Raw genomic sequence first — 26,694 nt, forward strand, 5'->3', positions numbered from 1 at the left:
TATACTCTGGGATGGGATTTAGTGAGCCTTAAAACTAGCTACTAGGGTTAGTTCTGATCAAGCAGAAGGTCACATGGTTAAAAAAAAAACAAACAAACCCTAGTGCAGTTAAGCTTAAACAGCTTAGAGCTCAGCACTAGCTGTATGCATGCAGAACTGCTCTCAGCCCAGACAGATCTACAGTACTGTGCTGTAGGCAGGGCTCTGTGCTACAAGGTGAGATTTCTGGCATTTTTAACCACATACTAAATGGAAACCACAATTAAGTTGTCACTATAGCTGCTGTCTAAAATGTCTACCCGAGTCCAAATCATAGAAAGCAGCTTCTGTCTTGTTTTATTTCAGTATTCAGCTATTCACTGAGATGCTAGAGCAAGCCACTCATCCCATTAATGTCAGCACAGCACAACAACAGGCGGATTACTGAAGTAACAACTGTAGCTAACAAAGGATAAGAGACAGAGGGAGGATGGGTCCAGAGCTGCCTGCTGAAACACCAGACTGTTGGTTAATAATTGACATGGTGATGGAGAAATATAATAAGCTGTTCTACAGCTTAGCACAGCATCTGAAACGCATGCATTAATTATTCATGAGGGTTTTGTGCAGAGTTCTCTGAAAAAACACAGTGTGCAATTATGACCACCCTTGCCACTTTGTAGAAGGCTAACGATAAGCTTCTGTATATATGTTTTGAGTCCCTTCAACAGTCAATAACAGAATAAATCAGACAAGAGCAGGCAAAACCACCACATGGGTTCAGAGGTTTGTAGTAGGTCAGAGGTTTGTAGTAGGCTATCGACTACAGGAGTCGTTAGAAGCTTAGAAATGCAACCCAACCCAGGTTTGTCCTTGAGTACATTGGAGGTATGTTAGTATAGGGTCATAGGTTTGAAGAGCTCAACTTGTATCAAGATTACATCACCCCAAATGGCACAGAAACTCACAATCCCTGGCTTAGGAGGCCAGTGCCTTATTCATTAGGCCACTGGGGGTATATACAAGGCTGCAAATGCTCATCTAAGTTTAAAGTATTTTACAATAATATGTCCTTGATATTCTATCTTTGCATTAAGTTTAGTCTCTCAAAACTTTTACAGAAACACAGGGGAATTCAATGATTTTTACTTTTTAGAGAATGATGTTAATTTAAAAATACATGAAAGACTCTGTTGAAGCTATATGTATCTTTGTATGTAAATGCCCATTTTCTTGACGCACTCTTCCAACAACATATTACGGTATGCTATTTACTCAACACTAATCATACATGCTTTTGTTGAGACATACAGCTTGAGATATACTGATGCTGAAGATGCTTTGAGTCAGTAAGTAATATATCATATCACAATCAAAACAGACAAAAGAGCAAAAAATAGCGTGGAAAACAACTTAAACAAGGCTTAAACAAAAGCACATGCATTTTCAGCCAAATAATGATAGAAACTATAATGTGCAGAGTGCAACTCACAGACAACAAACCAGTATGTCAGGACCAAAGCAGAATGAAGAGAATTAAAGAAACCTGAAATACCACAGAGAGCTGCTGAGTTGGAGATGCAGACAGCAGATGCTGTGAAGGATAAGAAACCGCTGGAAAATGGACAGACTGGGAAGATGGCTGCAATGCCTGCACAGGATTGGAATAGAAATGAATTTGTAAAGTAAGAGGTAATAGCCATTACTTTCTATTTCAGTACTGAAAGAATGATATGTACAGAAAATCTTATCCACGTCACAAATGCAAAATAAAGGTCAGTATCAACGGCAACATAGCAATTCTAGTCAATAAATATCATTTTACTAAGTGTATATATATATGTGTGTGTGCGTGTGTGTGTGTGTGTATATGTGTGTATAAATGCAGACAAAGCTTGGAAAATATGAAAACATTCCGACATCCACTAACAAAATAAAAATTACCAAACACTAAGAAATGAGATAAAACTGGTAACAATAAAAACAAAATTTTATTTATATATAAACTGCTCACAAAAATAACCCCCCCAAATTTTGTTTAATAATAAACTATTAAAATAGAAAAACAGTAGCGTTCCAGCCCAACTCCTTGTGAGAGTAACTAAAACACAGCTTGCAAACTGCATATTATACAGGCAGCTACATCTCTGGTACATTAACAAGCCTCTTCTAGGCCACATGATAATGTCCAACATAATAACAGCACATTTGACCTGTATCCCATGTCAACAGACCAAATCAAAAACCTAATAAAAAGACTAAAAATAACATGCCTTGTACCAGATAATCTCCCATGTCAGTATCTCCTCATAGCACCACATGTGACTACGTACCCATATCAGTGCTGATAAATACATCTGCCTCAGAGAAATTCATGCCCTAAATCTGGAAACAGTCTTAAAATAATTCCTCCTCATGAAAGTAGTTCATCAGTACAACTTTTAAAGTACTGACTAACAGCAATCTTGGCCCCAATATCAAAAATTCTGGAAAAACATACATACAAATAAGCAGCTGGATATTAACTAAAAAGCAACTTATTATTCCTAAAACGACATGACTTCTGACTTAGAGTACTGAATCTGCTCTGCTGAATTTTTTAAATGAAGCAAATAGACACACACACACACACACACACACACACACACACACTAAGGCTTACATGTCACCTCTGTCTTCTTAGATTTATCCAAATCATTAATATGGTCCATCTCCACCCACTATTGAATCAATATATACAAACCTTAGCTCTTAACTGATTTAAAAGCTACCTTAGCTAATACAGTGTGTCCAGTGGAATGATATTAATTTGACTTATCTACCAATCACAGCTGGAGTACCACAAGGTTCACATCTTAAGACCACTTTTATTTAACATCATTATTAATAATCTGCATAAGCAAACAGCAAATACCATCCTAATACAATATGCAAACAATTCTACTTCAATAGCATCAGTTACATTTTATCTGAACTTGAAAACACTACACAAAAAGCATTAAGCCCCGGTGAAAATTGGATAAGTGACTCAACTATTTTTAAATGTAATGAAACCAACAAACAATTGGAAACATGTCAAAACCATTAACATCACTTCTGTAAACAACACACCAGTAAAAAGTACAGTTTTGTACCTACCATAAATGTAGATGTTCGAGGATCCACATTGCTGCAGTCCTTACTATTGGGTAGTCCGCTGTCCAGTCGGCCCGAATACCAGAGTATGTCAGGGCGCATTAGACTGACGTCAGTACGTCAGGGTACTAAGGCGCATGACCGACGTCATATCCTCAGTCTTTTCTTGCCCCAGATGTCAGAAGACCCTAAAAAGACAAGGCTCAAAATACCTGCACCAAAATTATGTACAAGAATATCAACATATAACCTCACCTACACAACCACCCCTAAACACAGAGGGAAGGAGGGAGGACTGCAGCAATGTGGATCCTCGAACATCTACATTTATGGTAGGTACAAAACTGTACTATGTTCTTCGCTCCACATTGCTGCAGTCCTTACTATTGGGTAGAATCCCAAAGCAGAGGTAAGGGAGGCTGGCAAATCATAAAGAAGTAGGAGCTGACAACATGCCTTGCAAAACAGCTGTGGCAAAACCAGCCCTAGACTTAGAGTAGATAGGAAGGTGATAATGCTTAGAGAAAGTATGCACTGAACTCCAAGTAGCTGCCTCCAAAATATCCTTAGTTGCCACCCCCCTTAGAAATGCTGTTGAAGTGGCAGTAGCCCTAGTGGAATGAGGCCTAATCCCAGCTGGAATCTCCTTGCCATGATGGGAATAACAAAATGCAATGCAAAACCCAATCCACCTAGAAATAGTTTGTTTTGACACAGGCTTGCCCTGCGAACTCAAAGCAAAAGAAACAAACAACTGCTGAGACTGTCTAAAATCCTTAGTCCTGCTTAAATAATAACGCAATTGCCTGTGTACATCTAAAGTGTGCAAAATCTTTTCCCCTTTATTTTGGGGGTCTGCATAAAAAGTAGGCAAATGAATAGTTTGGTTTAAAGCCACACTAGAAACCACCTTAGGCATAAAGGAAGGATTAGTACGTAATGATACCCTATCCTTATGGAAAATCAAAAAAAGGCTCTACTGCCATAAGGGCCTGCAACTCAGACACCCTTCTTGCAGAAGTAATAGCCAATAGAAAAGCAGTCTTCCATGACAAGTATTTCAATTCAGCAGTAGAAAGGTTGTAGAGTAAGTTTTTCCAACACAAAATTGAGATCCCAAGCAGGAGTAGGAGCTCTACGTGGGGGTCTTATATTCTTTGCCCCTCTAAGAAACTGCTTGAACAAAGGATGCGAAAACAATGGTGGGTCACAATCATAGTGAGCTGAAATTGCTGCAGCATGAATCTTAATGGAAGAGAAGGACAAACCTTTGTCCAATAACTCAGTAAGATATTGAAGAGCCACACTCAAATTAGGCTCTGAAACCTCCAAATTCTTTGCTGTACTCCAAAATAAAAATCTCTTCCATTTTTCTGCGTACACTTTCCTTGTACTAGGTCTTCTAGCTTCCATAATCACATTTAAAACTTGTTGAGGAAGTTGAGACCTGCTGTGTTTCAACACAGAATATGCCAGGCTGTTAGATGAAGAGAGTGAAGCTTGACATTGAGCAGATGACCGTCCTTCTGAGATAACAGATGAGGAATCAAAGGTAAAGGCCATGGAGGCTTCCTTACCAGACTCCTTAGTAGTGGGTACCAGTGTTGCCGAGGCCAATCTGGAGCTATCAAAATCATCCTTGGCTTGTCTTGTCTGACTTTTAATAGCACCTTTGGAAGAAGAGGCAGAGGTGGAAAGGCATACACATGAAGATTTTTCCAACTGAAAGACAGAGCATCCACTTTCCAAGCTGTGCGATGAAACCCCTTTGTGCAAAACTTTGGCAGCTGGTGGTTTAGTGGAGAAGCGAACAGATCTATGTCTGGAGTTCCCCATGACACTGTCAATTTCTGAAATACATGAAGATCCAGTTTCCACTCGTGGGGATCCATGATTTGTCTGCTTAACTCGTCTGCTAAGGAGTTCTGTGCTCCTGGCAGAAACCTTGCCTGAAGAGTTAGTTGCAAGCTTAGCGCAGTCTCCCATAAAATCATTGCTTGCCTGCATAGAGGATAAGAATGTGTTCCCTTGCTTGTTGATGTACCACATGACAGTTGTGTTGTCTGTTAGAATCAACACCTGCCCTGGAAGAAGTAACTCCTTGAAAGCCATTAATGCAAACTGGACTGCTAACATCTCCTTCATGTTGATATGTAGATGCTGTAGTCTGGCAGGCCACTTGTCTTGTATCCACTTTCCATTTAGATGAGCTCCCAAGCAATGTCCGAGGCATCTGTCGTTAAAATCTGACTGGCCTCTGGCCGGGTCACAGAGAGTCCCTTGTTTAGGTGACATTCCTGAGCCCACCACAAAAATTCTTTTGAAGGCAAGGTATTATTTGAATGACAGTGTCCAAATCCTGGCAGTGCTGTGTCCATACATTTTGAGATACCATTGTAGCTTCCTCATATGCAGTTTGGCATTGGGAAGCACCAGAATACAAGATGCCATGAACCCTAATGCTTGAAGGACTGTCCTTGCAGTCAGCACGGACTGATGAGATAGTTGATGGAAGTAAAGTGATAGACTCTTTTGTTTGTCCGGGGTTAAAAAGGCCATCTGGGCTGCTGTATTCAGTCTCACACCCAGAAAGCACATGTCTTGAGAGGGAACTAGACTGGACTTTATTTCGTTCACAGAATACCCTAGGCATCTTAGCACTGCTATAACATATTCCAGATGCTGTAGAAGGTCTTCCTTTTCTTGAGCCAGAATCAGGCAGTCGTCCAAGTAAGGATAGATTTGAATTCCTTGTAGCCTGAAATAAGCTATCACTGGAGCCAGAACCCTTGTGAATACTCTGGGCGCAGTAGATAAGCCAAAGGGCAATGCAGAGAACTGATAATGAGAATTTCCAGCTCGAAACGCAGATACTTCCTGCAACTTAGCCTTATAGGCACATGAAGGTAAGCTTCCTTGAGATCTAAAGTTACCATCCAGTGATCTTTGCCCAGCAGAGGTAAAAGCTGTTGTAACGTCAACATCTTGAACTTGGGAATGTCCAGATAAGTGTTGAGGAGAGATAAATCCAAAATTGGTCTCCACGTGTTCCCCTTCTTTGGTACTAGGAACAGGCGAGAATAAAATCCTTGGCCCCTTTCTGATACAGGGACTGGCTGAATGGCCCCATCTGGAGTAACTGAGAAATTTGCTTGTGAGCCTCTTTTCTTTGTGGAGGAGGAACGTCTGGCATGCCTTTGAAAGGGGCATAGTATGGAAATAAAACCTGTAACCGTGGTGAATGATATCCAACACCCATCTGTCTTGAGTAATTAAATCCCAATTTTCTTTGAAAAGAGACAGTCTTCCTCCCAAAGGAGCTGCCAGACGAGAATCTACTGGCAGCTGAAAAGGCAGGTCATTGGGTCTGTTTACGAAAGGACTGACCCCTGCCCTCACCAGAAGTCTGAGCAGGTGAACTCCTGTTCTAGGCCTAAAAGAACCTTGAGCTCTGCCCCTACCACGTCTAGACCTACCCCTAGACTGGGAATCATAAGCAGGAAATGTCCACCCCTTAGCAGGCCAATTTCTACTAAACTTGGTGGCTGCACCTGCAAAAATCTTTAACAGTTTGCATAGACTTAGCTTTGTCCTCCATTTTCTTTAAAACTGCTTCCACAGGCGAACCAAACAACACATCAGACTGTAAAGGAGCATCCAAAATCCTTGTCTTAACATGCTCAGCTAAATTCTGATCCCTCAACCAGGCATGCCTAAGAACAGAACTAGTGGCAGCCACCCTCGAGGAGGCCTGTACAGCATCAAAACCACATTGCAAAGAATGCTTACCCACTTGTTCAGACACATGAACCAAATCCAGCAACTCTTTACACTCAATACCTTCCGCCAAAGCATCCACCTTAGATTTCAATTGTGAAAGGAGATAATTTTGATATTTTAGCATGTGAAACTGACAATTCAACGCTCTCATGGCTAGAGTGGAAGAAGTATACACTTTCTTTCCCCACCTATCCAAAGCCCTTGCCTCCTTATCAGTGGGAACAGGATTTTTAACCACAGAGGCCTTAACACCTTTAGGCCCCTGAGAAACAGTTTCTGGGTCATAGTCAGGACTCTTAAACAAATACTTATGAGCTTCGGGCACCCTATAGTACCTATCAGGTTTAACAGGAGCAGGAGGCAAAGAGTCAGGGTTCAGGGAAGCCTCTGCAAAACATCTTCCACCACATTCAACACAGGAGGTATAGCTAAGGGCCTATGCTGGGGTAAAACAAGAATTCCCTAAGCCTTTTCCTGGAATCAGAGTAATCCTGGCCTTCCCATTTAAAGTGCTCCCTCATGGAATGCAGAGTCTCTGAAAATGAGAAATCCTCAGGAGGAGAAGCTGTAGGAGTGGAATCATCCACATCAGAATCAGAATAAGGAGGATACTCCTGCAAATCTTCCGCAAGAAGACTCAGAGGCCTCTGAACCCTGTTCAAAACTATCAAACTCGGTTCCACCCTAGGCCTCTTATCAGGAGGGGCATAGAACCTCTAATCATAGTAATCAAATCTTCTGCCATTTTAAGCATATGTTTCTTAGGTACAGAACCCGAAATGCTAGGAGAAGCCCCACTGAAGCTGAACTTGGCCTACCTCTCAAAGAAGTTTTGGCAACAGAAGGAGAGGCTCTAACTACCTTGGGAAGAGAGGGAAGAACAGTTACCTGAGAAGCCCTCAGCCTGGCCTACCTCCTGAGAAGGCACATCCTGTAACAGTAAAGTTTCTGCCTGAGACTCCATAGAAACTCCTGGCAAAACCTCTGGCTCCACTGAGCCTTCTAAAGAACCGACGTCCGGGACTGCCGTTCATCAACTCTAGGCTTCACTGTTTTGTCCTTGCGCTTCTTGGGGCCGAGCATCCGACGGCATTTTATAATTGCAACGCTTCCCAAACACTAACCTGGCACAGTCTAACCTCCTCTTAATAGTGCGTTTGTTAAACCTAGCACAAGAGCGCAACCAACAACGTCGTGCTCAGGCCCTAAACAAGGTATACACAAGGTATGGTAATGCCTTAGAGGAATCTGTAACCCACAAGAAATACAGTTATTCACTGTATCAGACATCCGGATAAATACTGAGGGAAGAATAAACCAAAATGTTCTAGCCAACTCTGATTCGGTCTGAAACTCCGGTTTGAAATATTTCAGAACGCCAACCTGCACCGCAAAACTGCTTCTGCATCGGACCAAAAGACTGAGGATATGACGTCGGTCATGCGATAGTACCCTCGCCCTGACCGACGTCAGCCATATACTCTGGTATTCGGGCCGACTGGACAGCGGACTACCCAATAGTAAGGACTGCAGCAATGTGGAACGAAGAACATCAAGCAACTCGCATTAAATTACTTGCTGTAACTGTAATATGATAAACACACTGACCACACCATAATGAAAAGTAACCAGAAATGAGGGAGGTTACACACAGTAAAACCATATATTACATGGTCAACATTACTTTCCACTGCCCAAACACTTCTATTCCCGTGCATAGCATTCTCAGGAGCTCAACAGGTAAGGTCGCTCACCTTTAATGCAGAAGGCTGTGGGTTCTTTTCCTACAACAGATAGTTGGATTAATTTTCTAATACTGACACTAAAGTGCAGCCTAAGGGGTTGATGTAGTTTGGATGACATGTTAAACTGAGGCCTCATCTGCCTGAGTCAGTGGCAGCTCAGGAGGATGCAAAAGATCCAAAGGCACTCATTGAAGAGAGTAGGGGAAATTTCCCAAATGTACTGGCCAAAGTACCCCTAGTTAGTATAAATATCACCTGAGGTCTCCCCTGAAAAGTGGCTAGTGGCACTAACCTGGTCAAGTAAGTGTGAAAAAATAAATAAAATAAATACAATAAATAGACACCACAATACTCATCAACCCATAAAAAAACAGTCCTGCACAGACTTACAGGTTACAAATAATAAGGAAGCAACATTTGCATCTAACCTACCTAGCAAAACTCATCAGTGTGCAGCACTCAAACAAATAAGATGGTCAGAAGTACAAAACACCCCAACCCTCAACCAGTTAAAAATGATTCACATCTAGTATAAATTACATGCATCCCACCCTACTCAACCTTGTTCAAAATTATAACCTTCCAGGACTTCTTCAGTCTGTTAACCAAATCTAGTTACTTACTACAAAATCAAGTAACTACTTGGGTGATAAACTATATTCTGTTTCTCTGTTAAGGTCATGGAATACATCCCCACTGGAAATACAGTCAAAGCCCAATAATAAACACTTCCTAATTAAACTAAAAAGTTACTTCACAGCAAAACTGAACTGTTGTTGTACCACTGTCATAACTGTGACATACCAACCTATGCAGGTGCAGGTATTTTTACACTCTTTAGTACATACTGACACTACTACATGTGTATTTTGAAGTTTTACTTAACATTATCAACATGCAGGACATATGACTGTGTACTACACTATACTGTTCAATTTCATTACAGATTCAGGAGAATCACAGTACACAGTACTGTATACGCATTTTAATAAATTCTGATCAAGCAAGTCTTGCCTCTTTTGCTTTTGTCGTGGAGTCTCTTGCCATTTTTATTGGATATACCTTGCTAGAGATAACAATAAACTGGTTTCTTACCTCTTTTTTAGATCTGTCAAAAGCCTTTGATACAATCTCCCACCCTATACTCCTCTTGAAGCTGTCCCAGCTCAACCTTTCCCCAGCAACAATCTCCTGGTTTACCTTTCTAATCAGCAGCAGTCCATCAACTGGTTCTCTGCTATTTCTCCCCATTAATACTGAAGTCCCACAAAGCTCTATTCTTGGACCCCTTCTTTTTAATATCTTCACTAATAAATTACATAAATCCTGCCCTAAGTCTTCCCTCATAGAATATGCTGATGACTCTACTATTACATCTACAGATGACAATCCAACAGAACTACTTACCCTCACACAAACTTCATACAGTCTTACTGAAACATGGTTTACTAACAACCAATATGCAATCCTAAAAAGACAAAACTCTTACTTTTCCTCCCTAAACCCCTCTGCCACCTCAAATCCTCATTTAATATATTTTCACTGAATAATACTATCATCATCCCTGTTAGCCAGATTAAGCTCTTTGGAGTAATCATAGATGACCAACTGAAATTTGACCTTCATATACATCACTCTATTAAGAAAACTCACCAAAAGTTTGGCCTCCTATATAGAAATAAAAGGTTCCTGACCCTTGAATCCATAATCTCACTAGTCAATGCATACCTTCTTCCTAACCTTTTCTACAGCTCACAAATATTTACAAATCTTTAGTCTTCTCTTCTCACTAAACTTGAATCTACCTATAACAAAGTAGCTAGATTTGCTGCTAATCTGCCATCCCAATCTAGCCACTGTCATGGCCTCAGGTCACTCAATTGACTACAATTCCCTAACCAACTCAAAGTTACTCAAATGCTCGTCATTCACTCCATCATCAATAAACCTTCTTCCTATCCTAGTATTCCATCTATAGGAGCTCTTCAATACTTGCTACAGATTTACAAATCTAAAAAATCTGATGGACAGAACCTATATAATGACTCACCTGCCATTTAATGGAACAACCTATGACCCTCAGAAGCATACCTCAAGTCCACAAATTTAAGAGATCTCTTAAAGAATATCTACACCAAGGCTGGATATGCCACTGTAACCATCCTACTTGAAGATAATACTTACACTCTCGCTTCTTTTATCCTCTCTCCTTCCTAACCCCCGTTTCTCCCTTTACTCTTTGCTATGCCTTGTTTGCTTCTCCACCTCTCCTGCTTCTTCACCCTAAGAGTCACTTTACTCTCCTTCTACTACTTCTCTTTACATTTGATTTCTGCTGCACTATATCGTAACATATTATTAATAATTTTATAACTTCTGTTAATTTCATTTAGTAACTGATCAACTTATTGAATTTCATTATCTACTATTCTTTGTCTAGTCCACTTTTATGCTTTTGTCTCTTTTATCATTAAATTATAGGCTGCTAACCTTACTGTATTTTTACATTTAATGAAACATGTATGTATAATTTATAGTTGTACTATGAAGCTTTTCACCCTGGGACGCCGCTGAAAAAGGGCTTTGTCCCAGTCAAACTATCCCGGTCAACAAATGTAAAATAAATAAATACTTTTATCCTAGCAAGACTTCTTTAATATGTACTGCATATTAACAAAACCTCTGTAAACATCTCATTAATGTGGAGCTTTTCATCAAATGCTTCCTGTGAAAAATGGCAACAAGCCCCGTAGGATTTGACCTGGATGGCAAATGTAAATAAATAAATAAAAATATGTATGATACATATTTATATTACCTGATCTCATGGTGTGTGCGTCCATGTGTGTGTGTATAAACAAAAATGTAGAACACAGCATCACAGTAAACCAATAAAAAGTAGATGGCAAAGAGCAGTATAAAATTCAAATAGACTTTTATTCGAACACAGGTGAGCACTTTCACAATAAAATCGTTTCTTCAGACCATACAAAAAAATCAGCAGCATCTCAAATATTTAAAATGCAATCAATTAAATATCTACCAATAAAAAACATTCAAGTACAATAGCCATACAAATTTAAAGGCACAGCTTTCTTTTAAGACAGACACCATAAAAGGCTATTGCCATAAAAACACACATAGCAGTATACTTATTTAAGAAACTCTCTTTCTTTCAGAACTGGCTTAAGAGGTACTGATTCATTCAAACCTGCATCTCTATGTGCTGATAGTTTAAGAATCCATCTTAATTCTTTCCCTTCTGTGACATTAGTAATATCACCCAACCTAAAACTTTCATAAATTACTTCTACTGCCTACTTCTCTAGTACATGTTTAGCTAAAGCACTATAACTATAGCCCTTTTGGTTTTAGTTTTGGTACCTCTATCTGTGGTAAATGTACTTTTTGTAAATACATTGATGTATCCAATACATTTATACAACCAGACAATGGTAATCATTATGTGTTTAAAGTTAAAGCTAATTGTGACACTAAAAACTTTTTATTTATTTAGCACAGTATGTGACTTGTTCAAAATTGTATATAGGAAAGTCTATTTGGATTTTATACTGCTCTTTGCCATCTACTTTTTATTGGTTTGTTGTGGTGCTGTGTTCTACATTTTATACTACTTGGTTTGTGGTTGAGCACAGCATTACAGTCAGCAGGACTTGTTTTATTATATACATATATATGGATCTACCTGAAAATACCGAAAGCGCAAAACACCAACAATGACATGGCCGACACCACATCACCGGCAACCGATATCTCGACAATGGAATAAAATCATAAAAAAGGAACAAAATTCCCTTTCAACTGCTAGCAGGGGGGCTCCGCACCCCCCCCCGTAACTTTAATATACCAACTCTGAGATCGCTCTACAGTGCAGGAATGGAAATCTTTCCATTCCGCACTATAGTGAGATGCCGGTTCCGCATTGTCAGAATTCCGAATGTCGATCATATGGTGTCGGTCATATGGTTGTCGGCATTCTGGAGTGTCGGCAATGTCAGGTAGACCCATATATATATATATATATATATATATATATATATATATATATATATATATATATATATATATATATATATATGGGTCTACTTTGTTTCGTTGAATCTCATTCACTGAATTTCATTTCACCCAGACCACTTTGCTGAAAACTCAAATTACTGAAAATTCATTTCACTGAACTGCAGTTAGTATATATGGCACTGTGTAGAGTAGTAAAGGGTATATGCCCTTTCCCCACTGTAGTGCGATCCTAGATTTAGTATATACTCTATATTTAGGGGAGAGCACAGCTCCCCCACATTGTAAGATCCCTTTGTGTGTCTCAATGTAATACAGGAAGAACTGAACAAGCTTTTAAACAGGAAGTAATAAATACATTTCAAATGTCTAATGACTATCATAAAGGCATAAAAATGATTCAGAGAAAGGGAATATTAAGCCATGTTACAGCGAGATCAGTGCTTGTTTTGTGCTGCCTACCCTTCATTTTGCTGAAGTGTTGAACTGAAAGGAGAAAAATGGCAGAAGGTATAATGCAAATAAAACAAACACCTCTCTCAGCCAAATTATAGAGTCAAAGGCACTGTATAACTGTAATAACAATACACAGAGCTATGTGAATTATAATGGTAAACTATTGTCAGAGATCATATTGTTGAGAAGTGAGAAAGGCAGCTTCTAAGGGAGAGGAGAGTAAAGGAGTAATAGGAAGCAACCATCAAAGGAGATTTAGGCAGAATGGTTACGCTCTGCTTTTCCTAGGTAGTTTTAACAGTGAAGTGTCAAGGGCAGTGAGGAATCTTTAGCTACCTCAAAAAGCATTAACTGACTGGGGCTGAGAGGAAGAGAATGAAAGAAATGTAGCTTTAGGTTATAAAGGAACTAGAACAGTGACGGAATGCAAACACGGAAGCATAGCTGGCTCAGCCGGTGCTTGTGCTGGTACCATGAACATTGTAGCAATTGGCTAATTACATATCCATGCACCCCACCCCCACCAGCCCTTCCATTGAAGGGAGAGATTAAAAAATAAACAGATGTTTGTTCTACTGGCACACTTATCAGGTGGCGAGATGCAGAACATACCTTCCCCCATCCTGCATAGTCATTCAGGTCTCATTTCTGTGGCCTATCCCCGACCCTCCTCCATTTTATTAAAAATAAGTAAATAAATAAAAATAATGTCTTCTTGTTATAAACTGTATCAGATTGCTTGATACAAATGTAGCAAACAGTTGCTACAGTCTATACACTGCCTACACCAAGTGCTAGGCGCTCATGTTAAAACAATTCTTCTAAACGGTAGTGAACTGTCTGCAGTTTTAAAAAAAATATTTTTTTTAACTTTTAAACTTTTGCAAACCATTTGCATTTATCAGTTGCTATAGTTAAGACCACACACAGAGTTGCCAATTCTCAGGTTTGACTGCAAATCCAAACCTGGCTTATAAAAGGCGGTAGTGCATTAGATATCAGGACTGGCTGATCACTCCCCCAACACCTTGTGCCTGGTGCAGTTGTCTCTCTTGCCCCACCCTAGTTACAAAACTGTACTAAAGCAAAGGGAAAGAGAAGTAGAGTATAACAAAGTGGGCGTGTGAAGGAGAAGAGGGGTGAGGAATTCAATCCATTATGATACAATATAGGCAATGACCTTGACAAAGATAACGAGAAAGGTTAGATTAGAAATGGTACACATTCAACTGCAGCATATGACAACGAATTTAATAGAAATTAGTGATTTGGGGCAAGGGAGTGTGCGGTATTGGGTGAATGATGAAAGTGGCACAGTAAAGGAAGCATGACTATATTATTTCAAATCCTACAAGACAAATGTTTAAAAATGAATGGCAGAGAAGAAGGGAATTTTGCAAAAGTGGGGGAAGGATAAGAGGGGGAAATCTGGAAGATTAGAAATATATATGGAGCCAAGAGACATGGAAGGAGCCACATTAAAATATTGAGTGGAAGGATAAGTGGAATAAAGGCTGAAATCATAACAGGAAACCATATTACATCTTTAAATCCTGGAAAAGATAGGACAGCTGTGAGCATAATCTAATTTATAAGAGAGAGAATTTATGTGAAAAATGAGAAATGGTGATTTCAAGTCATGGATAAACTAGGAACAGGAATGAAAGTGAGTGTAGGAACGTGAGTAAGGTACAGAGCCAGGTGAGACATATACTGAGTAACAAGGGAGAGTGGCTGTAATTAGGGTGATATGTTTATAACACCATAGCTAGGTAGTCATGGAAAATGTGGGGGTAGCAGTGAATGTGGAGTACAAAGGATGGAGATACAATGAGGTGCTATGAAGGTCAAAGCAGGAGGAAAGAAAGCTAAAACAGCTGTGAAAGAGATTTGTAGAAAATAAGCGGAGATGTGGAAAATTTTGGGATGTCATGAATGTGAAATGAGGAAGCAAATAATGACAGGAGTAGAAAGAAAAGTAGAGAGAGAGAGAGAGAGAGAGAGACTAATGGAATTAAAGGTACAGAAGCACAAACTAAAGATCATTAGATCATAAGAAATGTAAGGCAACTGGGTCTTCTAACCATTTACTCCTTGTCAGTACCAGTCCTTAAACAGCCTTACTTGTTCAACGATGGTCAGGCCTGTGATGTCCCCTCTCTGGGCCAGTAATCAAGAAACCTGAATCCTAACCACTTACACTGCAGACGGATGTTAACTTGGAACAAAAATAGATACACATAGTATTTCCAGATGCAGCTCTCGGCAACAAACACAATTTTCTTTAAGAGAACACAGGAAACACGCTCAGACAAGGGTCTGGATATCTCTCTCTCTGTCTCCCTCCAAGTCCCCAGTAAGACTCCCCACTGCCACAGCTATATAGTCGGGTCCTCAACCAAGTGTCCAAGCCAAGTCCTCCAACACCCCCTCTGTGAAACCAGTGCTTCATATCTCCCTGCTCCAAACAGCTGACACACACTCTGAGATTAGATTTTCACACACACACACACAAACACCCACACCCACACACACCCACACCCACACACCCACACACACACACACACACACACACACACACACACACACACACCCACACACACACACACACACACACACACACACACACACACACACACACACACACACACACACACCTGGGAAAGGCTGGCGCAGATTTACTAGCTATGCCACCTTCTGCCCAGACTAAAAGGTAGCTACTGCCACCAGACACTCCAATCCTCATCAATCCTTACTCAGAAAAGTCAGAAACAAAGTAAACTTTAACCCTGTCAAATTCAAACAGGAACTTGACTCCTGTAATTGGTCTATGCTAAAACTCCTCCCCTTAGAAGAGGCAGTTGCATATTTTAACAATAGATTTCTTGATATCCTTGACTTGCATGCACCTGCACGTTTTAAGTGAACAAAGGTAAAAACTGCTACATGGCTGTCTAAAGAACCTAGACTAAAACATTCCAGCAGAAACAAAATCTGAGCTCTATGGCGCTCCACTAAAGACCCTTACAATCATGTTAAATATGGGCAAGCTAGGAATGAGACTAAAAAATTCATTTTACAAGACAAAAAACAATACTACTGTAATTTACAGACAGCAAACCAGAACAATCCTCAGAAGTTCTGGGCAGGTCTGAATAATCTACTCCATCCTGGAAAAATGTCTACCCCTATCCCCATCGTTAACATTGATAAATCTCCTGAGGATGTCAGACAGTTTTAACCATTCTTTACAGAGACCATTCAAGCCCTAGCTAGACAACTACTTCCCGGCTCCCCTGGCCCTGATAGTACCACCCCTATAAATCTACTCTCTTTCAGCATCCAACCAGTGCCCACATCACTTATCCATACCTTGCTCAAAAAACTAAAACCCACCACACTCTCAGCCGATCAACTCCCTGCTGAGTACCTTCAAAAATCAGCTGATGCCAGCCTATCCAGTATCTATGCTAATTAACCGCACCATAGCAAAGGCAAAAATTCCCACCATTTGGAAAACATCCTATGTAATCCCACTACATAAAGGGAGTTCCTCCACTGAATTCTCTAACTACAAACCGATAGCTATACTTTCTCCACTAGCTAAGATTATGGAAAAATTAATACACAAACAACTCATGCACCACTTAACTCAGAATCACCTCATGGCTGATACCCAACATGGCTTCCATCCACACCACAGCACAACAACAGCCCTACTAGCGTTCACCAATACCATTAATAATAATCGTAACAATAATCAAACATCCTCAGCCCTCTTCTTGGATCTTTCAAAGGCATTTGACATGGTGGATCACCAACTTTTGATTCACACCCTGCAATCTTTCTGACTAAATTCCAGTGCTATTCAATGGTTTAAATCCTACCTCAGTGGGAGGCAGCAGGCTGTCCTCTGGCAGAACAAGCTCTCCAGCCTATTACCTAACACCCTTGGAGTGCCACAAGGCTCCATATTGGGACCCCACTGTTTTCCATCTTTATAAACAACCTATATACAGTCATCCTATATACAGCCAACCTATATACAGATGTCAGAATCTAGGTATATAGATATAGGCTGGGTAAGCCACCCACTCACTGCAACAGTTGTGATGGACAGACACTTTTATATTGGAAGTATTAATCATATGCTTTTATGATGTCAATACCTATAAACCGATTGATAGGAATGATGTTTTGAAAATAAGTGAGAGCATTATAAACGCACTTGCAGAATGTTTAGAGAATCATTTGCTGACTAGTGAGCTTTATACCTGTTCTTTAGTTGAACATCCAGGAGTACCAATTCTCAATGGTTTACCCAAAATACATAAGGATGCACTAAGCCCCCCTTTTAGACCAACTGTTGCAGGGAGTGGGTGGCTTATCGAGCCTATATCTATATACCTCGACAAGCAATGTAAACCCATTCTATCCCATTGTAAATCTGTGTTAGTGGAAACTAAGCATTTTTTGCAGGACCTACATGCTTTTGTAGAGGAAAATGGGAGATCAAGATATGGAATTGTTGGTTACCATGGATGTTGCATCCTTATTTACTTGCATACCGAATTATGACGGCATACAGATAATTAAACTGGTTCTATTGAATAAGAGCACATATGATTCTAGACATATATATTTCTTATGCCTAGTGATGAAAATGGTGTTGGAGAACAATGCATTCACCTTTGATGAGAAGTACTATCTGCAGACCTCTGGCGTAGCTATGGGCACTTCATGTGCCAATAGCTACACCAATTTGGTCATGTCAAGTTGGGAGGATGATGTGATGTGCAACTCTGATTATTACACATCATATGTGCCCTTCTACAGATGATTTGTAGATGACCTGTTTTTTTTTTTGTGGACAGGTGATTTATTACAACTACACCGATTTCTTGAAGGCTTGAATACAAGCATCAGCTTTTTGAAATTTACATTCAAATACTCAGAGGTGAAAATAGAGTTCTTGGATATTTTGTTAGTTAAGAGTGCAAACAATAGCATTCAGACTAAACTTTTCAGAAAGGAATGCTGTAGACCTACGTATGTACATTGTAACAGTATGCACCCTGGTCATGTTTTTCGTAATGTCTTGAAAGGACAGAATCTAAGGATAAGTCGCCTACATAGTAATGACCAACATTTTGAAGTAGGACTAGCTCAGATATATGCTGACTTTACGGCTAGAGGGTACCATGATGATGAGTTACAGTATGCACAACAAAACACTAGGAAGTGTAGGCAAACTAGAGGGAAACCATATTTTTCCCAACCTCTAGCATCACAACCTGTGGATATAACAAGGCCAAGGATTTAGTTCCATTTCTTAGCCTTGCATTTTCACGTGATGAAAAAAACATCAGGAAGATTATAGATTAGGTTCATAGATTAGTACTAGGCTAACTGACCTTGTGGGGTATTTTAAGCCTAGCCAATTATCCCTTGTGAGACTCAAACCCTGCACCTTGTGTTTGGAAGGCAAACACCTTAACCATTAGGCGACCCTTAGACACCAGCCGATCCTAGGAACCAATAGAGAGATTTCCAGGGTGGTGGGTGATAGACCTAGATTTGGTTATAAAAATAAAACATCTATACAACATAATTTGTGTCTTTCCCAATGCAATTGTTATGAAGACTGAAAATGCAGCACCACATACTGCCAAGTGTAATAGTTGCTCTTTTTGCAACTATATTGATGAATCAGGGAGATACATACATCCTGTCTATGATAAGCCTTTTACACATCTTCCAACAGCAGACTGTAACACTAAAGATTTAGTTTACTTAGCACATTGTATAGCCTGCAAAAGCTTCTGTTGACAGGACTAACAGACGTTTGAGGGAGAGGATACGAGATCATTTATTTTGCGCACGGAGGGGTCTGAATTACAGTGCAGTAGTGAAGCATATGAACACATCTGGTGATGGACATGATTTTAGATTTTTAGTGTTAGTGGTTTTAAGGCTAGATGTTAGAATGGGTGATTTGGGCAACAAAATGTACCAAGCAGAGATGAAGTCGATCTTTAGACTAGGGGCTCATTTGTTCCCCCTGGCCTAAATGAACATGTCTCAACACAACCAGCATTGAGAGATAGACTCCTAAGTAAGAGATAACCTCTTTCTATTTAGTCTTTGGTGTCTTAGACCATATGATCTGTTGTGTTTAGCTATAAATTTGCTGCATTTGAATGTTATCCCTAATATACAGTGAATTTTATTGTGATGCGAGTCTACACATTAGTTGGTTATTATACATTAAGCTATACATATTGTTTCTACTGATATTTGAATATTTCGTCTTTAGAGACATGACAGATATATACATATATACAGAGATAGTTTTTAGTCATTTCATTCAGTTTTACATTATACATATGTTTTTAATATTATATAATATAATAATATTATCATTATTTTTAACCCTATAGACATTACAGTTTTTACATATACTAAGTTTTATATGATTTGTATATGGTTGGTCTGCATATATATGCACTTGTGTTTTTAACTTGTTCTTACCTTGGCTTAGAGCATATTATTTCCAGGTTGACTTTAAGAAGTGCTGGTGACTAATTACTAGTTCAAGTACCTAGCAACCTGAAAATGCCCTTTTCACTGATTGGATGCACTATTGAGTTTGTACTATAATTAGCTAGTGCTTTATTCTGTTTATTGATCTGAAGAAGCTATATGCAAAAGCACTCATCTGTGTGTTATTCTATACATTAAATTATGACTTGGATCTACATCTGCTGTGTACCACTGGTTGTATTTCTCATTTTTACTTTTTGACTTTGTTTGCTTTTACACACCAGTGGTTCTTTTTTCCCCCAACATCATTTGTTTTTGGATTTATATAGGATACGTAACAGAGTGAGGCCAGAATTCCCTTGGTCACTTTAGTTATGACAGACAGTGATGGAGGTATGTAAGAGACAGACAAGGTGAAGAATGAGAAACAGAGACAACAGGGCAGAGATGAACCTACATCACACTATTATGTTAATGACTTTGTGCTTATAACAAAGGATGGGGGAGGCTTGTAACTGCAGTAAAGTTTCTTAACTCCAGAAAGTGGACTGTACTTGTAAGAATACCTTCCATGTAAGAATGGATAAGGAGGAGTAGAAAAAGGGAGATGGTAGTGTTAGGAGAAAGGAAAAAGTTAAATATTTGAGGGTTAACAATATATTGAACATATGACGATAAACACTTAGAAAATGACTGCGGAATGGTAAATATCTATTTCTCCAGAGGGGACATGCAAAGGTAACTGACAAATATGATAAAAGAGTCATAAATATGGTAAAGATAATGATGTAATGTAGCATTACCTATATGTTTAGACATTTACCAGTCTCATGAGCTGAACAGTGAATGCAACAACTATAAAACGACTGACACATACATTTGAGCTTGGGAGACTGCCATTAGGAATGCACTGGCTAAAAAGTGTAGAAAGAGAGGGTGGTGGTGACTCAAGATCTGAAAATGTGCCTCAGTGCTCAAATAAAGCAAAAGTTCTTGATAGAGGGAAAACAGAAAAATGAAGAATGGTAGAGAAGGATGATGGAAGATGAAAAATAATTAAAAAGAAGACAGAAACAGTATGATTAAAATGAAATGGGATAATTCGAGAAGATGATAAAGATGACGTAAAGCTCCTGAAAGTAAAAGGGTATTTAAAGGGAAATGGAGAGAGCAGAATATACAGGATGATGGAAATGGAGAGAAGCAAAGGGTTGTCTGAAAGTTATAAAATGTACTACAATCTATATGACAATTAGTTAACAAGGAGTAGAACTGAAAGGGTACAGAACCTTCAAATGAAAGAACTGAGCAAAAATGATTGTTAATTGGTGTTGTAGAAGCAGAATATATGTGTAATAAAGAGGTACTGTATGAAGCTAGGAGTGGGAAATGGGAAAAGAATGAAAGCATAATTCCAAAACACAAATGGGGACTAACAATGAAAGGAAGCAAAAGTTTAAGCACATAGCAAGTATATGGCTGAAAAGAACCCAAATGGAAGATAAGGGAAGCAGTAATCTGGACTGTGAGAGATGGGGACAAAGTAGTAAAAATCTGTAAAGAACTGCTGCATCAGTGGTTTATTAGATCTGGAAGGGTAAATTAAAAAGAAAGAAAAGAGAATAATTATCCTTCTTTAATTTCTCAAAGTCTTTTGGGTTTCCAGTCCCATGGTGGGAACGGACCCCATTCCTAAGTTGAAGTATTATTCTTCACAGCACCTACAATGTGCCCAGAATTGACTCCTTGTGTAATTCATATGGAATTACATGTATCGGTAGCATATCTAAACACAACTAGATTCTTTTTTATGACACTCATTACTCCTACTACTGTTGGAACTGTCTACTAGGTGTTCTTCTTCCACACTGCCCTCATTTATGTCTGCAAATCCTGGCATTTTATGACTTTGTGTCTCTCTGTACATAAGACACTGTAATCACTGGGTGGGGCATTTTTTGATGCTGAAGAAATGGGCAAAGAACATAAAGAATGCAGTATAAACTGACTTGAAGAAAATTTTGCAAGGAAAAAGTACAACTTAAAGTAGAATTACTGCCAACAAGTACTATGAAGGGGGCAGATACGGCATACATTTTTAAAGATGAAGAGCTATTCAGATAAGAAATTAGAAAGGAGAAAAAAAGAGATAAAAGAATATTTATTTTATCTATTGACTGGCATTACTTTACTAGAAATGACTGACTGAGCAGAGCTCTTTTTCAGCGGACACCTGGGAAAAGCTCCATTATATACACATCATGGACCGCATTTGTATTGTTTCATCATGTACAGTCAGTTTTATTCATGAACAGCAAGAGCTCCATTATTCAGACATCCTTGACATCAGTTACATTATTTGTAAACTATTTTGATTAAAATGATAATGCCAACAAAAATCCTAAGAATGGGTTGAAGTATTTTTAAGAGACTCAGGAAAGAATAAGACAGAAAAAAGAGAGATGGTCAGTGAGAATATTGGAATCATATTGAACAAAAAGGTGGGAGGAGCAATTTGTGGTACATAAATAACAATAAACAGATAACAAATATCTGTGGATTGGGGTTTAATAAGGGAGATGGTTTACTTGATAGTGTGTAATATTAATTATATAATAAATTGTGAATGAATAACCATACCATTGTTAATGAAGAATACTTGCACTAAGAAGGACTGCATGGGTATATAGTACTAGTGTGGATGGAAAAGAAAGCACTCAGATGAATATGTGCCAGGCATGAAATACATTCTTGTAAAGCTTTGGAAATTAGATTTCATGCAATTCTAAGATATCTACTTGACAGCTAAGAGTCATTCTGTTAAATGACAGAGAACCTCCACAGCCAGTCGCCTGTTATGATGATGCCGTTATACAAAAGACACCCAAGAAAATACAAAATATATAACTAAAAAAAAAAAAAAAAGTTAGAAAATCAAGAAAACAATGCAAGTTTGCAAACTATAACAAAAATCAGAAAAGCTTCCAGAAGCAGTCTACCTGAAAAGATATCTTTTCTGGCAGCAAATCAGGCAAAAACAGGACACAGAGCACTGCTAAAACATCAGACACTTTAATATAAACCAAATGGCAAAATATGGATAAGCACTTTCACACCTTATATGGCACTTATTATTTATTTATTTATTTACTTTTATTTATTTTTATTTTTTTTTTATCTCACATCCATTTGGATTCAAGTCAACTACATCTTGAATAATGCTCTTCTTAACAGTGAATGGATTTTGTGTTTTATATGTTTGTTTATTGCTACTGGTTCCTTTTGAGTTTACACCCTTCTTTGATCTGATAGGATTTTAGGTTGTTTTTGTGATAGTGTTGGATTTATGCCAGTGGTATCCTTTTGATAGGCTGCATAGCTTCCTGAAATGTATGTTATTGGCTGATTGTACTAATGCATCTTACTAGAGAGATTTTCATATTGAGATAGCTACTGTTTCATCTCACATCCATTTGGATTTAGGTTTTTGTATCATGTGATGTTATATTATGTGATCTGATTGGCCATTGATTTCTATATGAATACATTTTTTTTGTTTTTAAGGGTCTAAGGGAGTGCCATATAAAGAATGAAAGGGCGTATCCATATTATATTGTTTGGTTTTATTTCTTTATAATAAAGTGTCTGACATTTTAGCCGTGGTCAGCGTCCTCTTTTTGCCTGATTTCCTGCTTCGTTTTGACTTTGGATGCAAGTTATCTCCCCCAGACAGTTTTATTCTGTCTTTTTACTTATCTTTTCTGGCAGCGGACATAAGGCAACCTTGATTCATTTTCCTTCACACACAAAAAAAAAATGCTATTTCGCAACTCCTCCTGAAAGTGAGAAATAGTCAACCCCTTTTTTCACCACAGAGAGAATCATATAGAGCTGGATTCATAAACATACCATAACTTAAACACAGTTGTGTGCATGTTGCTGTACATTTTTTGTATTCATGAAGTAGCCTTACATGGTGATGCATAGACCTCCAACACAAAGAACTGCAGTACAGTGAAGGGCTGGCTCCACTGACATGTGGAATTGTAATGAGGCATTTCAGGGGTGGGAATTTGTTAATTAGCCATGTACTTTCACCCTGTAACTTCTCCCAGGAAGTCATCTACATGGCAAAACCAATTCAAGATCAGTGCGGCAATCCCCATCCTGCAACTTGCATCTCCTTGCTTTTTGTGCAGTGTCTCCCATATAGATTACTTTTTAATAAAGATCCAAAAGAAAATATTACTTTTTTACCTCTTAAACAACACAAAAGGCTTAGAATATGGGAGGCTTTGAAACATTTGTTACAAAAGGCACATACCTCTATAGTACAAGGCTACTACCGGACTAGTTACCTACCCTAACCTAAATATCCTCTGTTTACCCTAAACTTCTCTTTAACTGTTTCCATTTACCTCCTTAACAACTTGTTACCTCTTTTTCGTTTTCTTTCTGTTTAACTCTTCCCCTGTGGATACTTTCAAAGGGAACTCTCTTTATCATGTTATTATAAAATAAACTGTCTCCCTCTTATTTTGTACTGCATCTGTATGGTGTAGTGTTCCTACATTTTTCTCTGCTAGGATTTCTGTCCTTATTGTATAGTTCTGTGTTAATCTGAAATGTCCTCTTTTTATACAAAAATAGCGTCATTTTATTTGCTGTGTTTTACTGAATGTACCTTGGAGCTTATCTCCCTGGGCCTCTACTGAAAATGGACATATATCCAGTTAGACCAGCCAGATTAACAAATGTAAAATAAAATAAAATAAATAAATAAAATACTGCTCAACTATCTGTTTAAAATTATTTTTCATTTTTTGCAATAAAGTTGTGTTGTATGGACTCTTCTATCCACCTGATTACTGCAGTTAGGATCATGGGAATTAATTAACAGCCCCTGCCATATCACTCTGTAAATCTTCCTCCATGTTCTGCCTTGTTTTTATTACATTACACTATTTACTGTTTTTAAGCTATATTACATATTGGTACAGCCTAGTCTGCTTGTTATTGGCAAGAATGAGTTCTCCTTTTACATGTGTGAAAACTAGCTAGAACTATGTTCAGGCTAGGTCTTCTGCACTTGCTCAACCTGACTGAATCATGCACAGAATACCTCTCTGCCTGTTTCAGTCCCCCTCCATTCCAAATTCTCCAGCCACCCCCCCAGGCTCGGACTTTTATTCTTTTATGTTCCCACCCTCCACTTCCTTCTTAAAGACATATCTCACTGCCTCCTCCTGCTCATTACAGCTTCAATTATAATAACCTCCTACAGTATTGCAGTTCCCACCAAAAATGACAGTCTTTATTTACTTCTTCCTTTTACTGCTATTTCTTGCCTACAAGCATGCACCCTCCTACCTCCTTCTCTCGGCAAACAAATACAATTTGGTTCCATTTAACACACACTCATCTCCTTCTCCATACTTTATAGTCTCCACTTCACCAAGTCCTTCCACCTCCATCCCTCCCTCTTCTCTCCTACATACTCCTCAACTCATCTAATTCACTGTTTACCATTATAGCTTTCAATAATCCAGCTTTAAACATCCCATAAAACTGCCAAAATTCCCCATCAAATTCACTCTCACATTTTCCTGCTACTACTATGTAGCAACACTGAAGCAAACTCTGGCCCAAATCCCAAGTCCTTTCTCTTTATAAATGCATTGAGTATTTGCTCTCTTCACAACCCATAGGTCATCATTATTACAGAATCCTGGCTTAAACCACACAGCTCCCCATTCTATCAATTATTTCCTGGCTATGACTACTTTATTGATATCAGCCTGGTCTTAGGCAAGGAAGTGGTGCTCTCCTCTTTAAACTGGATATCAATATTCAACATCTTGCTGAATATAGTGCCTCCTCGGATGCTCTTCCTAATTGGTTAGTATCATAAATTATGTATCCTAGTAACTCCCTAACTCATCTTGCTGTTGCTTATCTCCTTCCTCCAGTATCCTTAATTAAGTTTAAAAAACTATTCAAGGACACTAGCTCTTCTGTCCAAATCATGAAAAATCTCATTCTTCACAGTCATCTCAATCTTGATCTCCTTGGACCCTTCCAAAACTCCCCACTGCAAGTGCTAAATAATTTTAAACTCATTCAAAGTATCACTAAAACCATCATACCCAACCCTTCCTCATGACATCACATCATTCACTGCTCAGTCAAATTATCACAAACAACCTCTCATTTATTTCTCATAGCTCGATCCACCCTCCCAACATTAGTGATCAGTGCCCTATTAGTTTCAATATTCTTCATTGTTTCAACAAAATTGAGCTTAAACTCATTACCTTCCACCATAAGTCACCAATTAACATTATTAAACAAAAATCAACTCTTGCCTCAGTCAACTGGTTTGCTGTACTCGACTCTTCTTTCACAAGTGAAAGTCTGATCCCACCCCTTCACCAGAAAATACTGCACCCATCTCATAAACCTGTCAAATAAACAATCAGGCAACATAAAAGTCATCACATGACAACACACAAATCCTCTCTGTTTAACATCCCTAAAAAATTCTGGGCTGAAGACAGTCTCTTACCTGAACACAATACTCCTCCTAAATCTCTATCTTCCTCATACTCCCAAACTTCCTCTGGCTTCAGTCATCATTTCTCTACTCTTTCCTCCACCAACTACAATAATACCCTCCAGCCTTCCATTACTCACTCCTCCCCCATGATATACTCCATTTTTCTATTTCAAAAAGATCAAATTCAAAGATATTATACCTCTCCCTTAGAACTTACAGTTTCATACTTTGCTGGCACAGGCAACCTTTCTCCTTAGTTCATACTGCAATGCAGGGAGTACACTGTTACACCATTACTACATATTTGTAACCTATGTGTAACACAAAATAGAATGCCCAACACTAGAAAAAAGCAATAATTAAACCCTTCACCCAAAAAATCTAATCCTACTCTCCCCAATATTTACTGTCCTCTCTCCATCCTTCCTACCCTTGGGAAATGACTGAAGATTTTCTCTATACTCA

At 38.8% G+C, this 26,694-nt stretch overlaps 1 protein-coding gene across 13 annotated transcripts in view; it reads right to left on the bottom strand.

The window, feature by feature from the left end:
- The window catches only part of ARPP21 (cAMP regulated phosphoprotein 21), a 1,402,215-nt gene that overhangs the window by 330,131 nt on the left and 1,045,390 nt on the right, over positions 1–26,694 (bottom strand). For 8 of the 13 annotated variants that reach the window (XM_044065000.1, XM_044064996.1, XM_044064997.1 and 5 more), the window contains one exon: positions 1,526–1,630. The exons of 3 other annotated variants lie outside the window; for them this stretch is intronic. In XM_044065000.1, the coding sequence (XP_043920935.1) occupies positions 1,526–1,630 (105 nt within the window). The remainder of the gene's footprint in view (positions 1–1,525; positions 1,631–26,694) is intronic. 2 more of the 13 variants (XM_044065001.1, XM_044065007.1) reach the window with 1 other exon arrangement.

The sequence above is a fragment of the Protopterus annectens genome, chromosome 3.part0 (genome assembly GCF_019279795.1).
Source record: "Protopterus annectens isolate FY-2018-M chromosome 3.part0, PAN1.0, whole genome shotgun sequence".
NCBI classification, from domain to species: Eukaryota; Metazoa; Chordata; order Ceratodontiformes; family Protopteridae; genus Protopterus; species Protopterus annectens.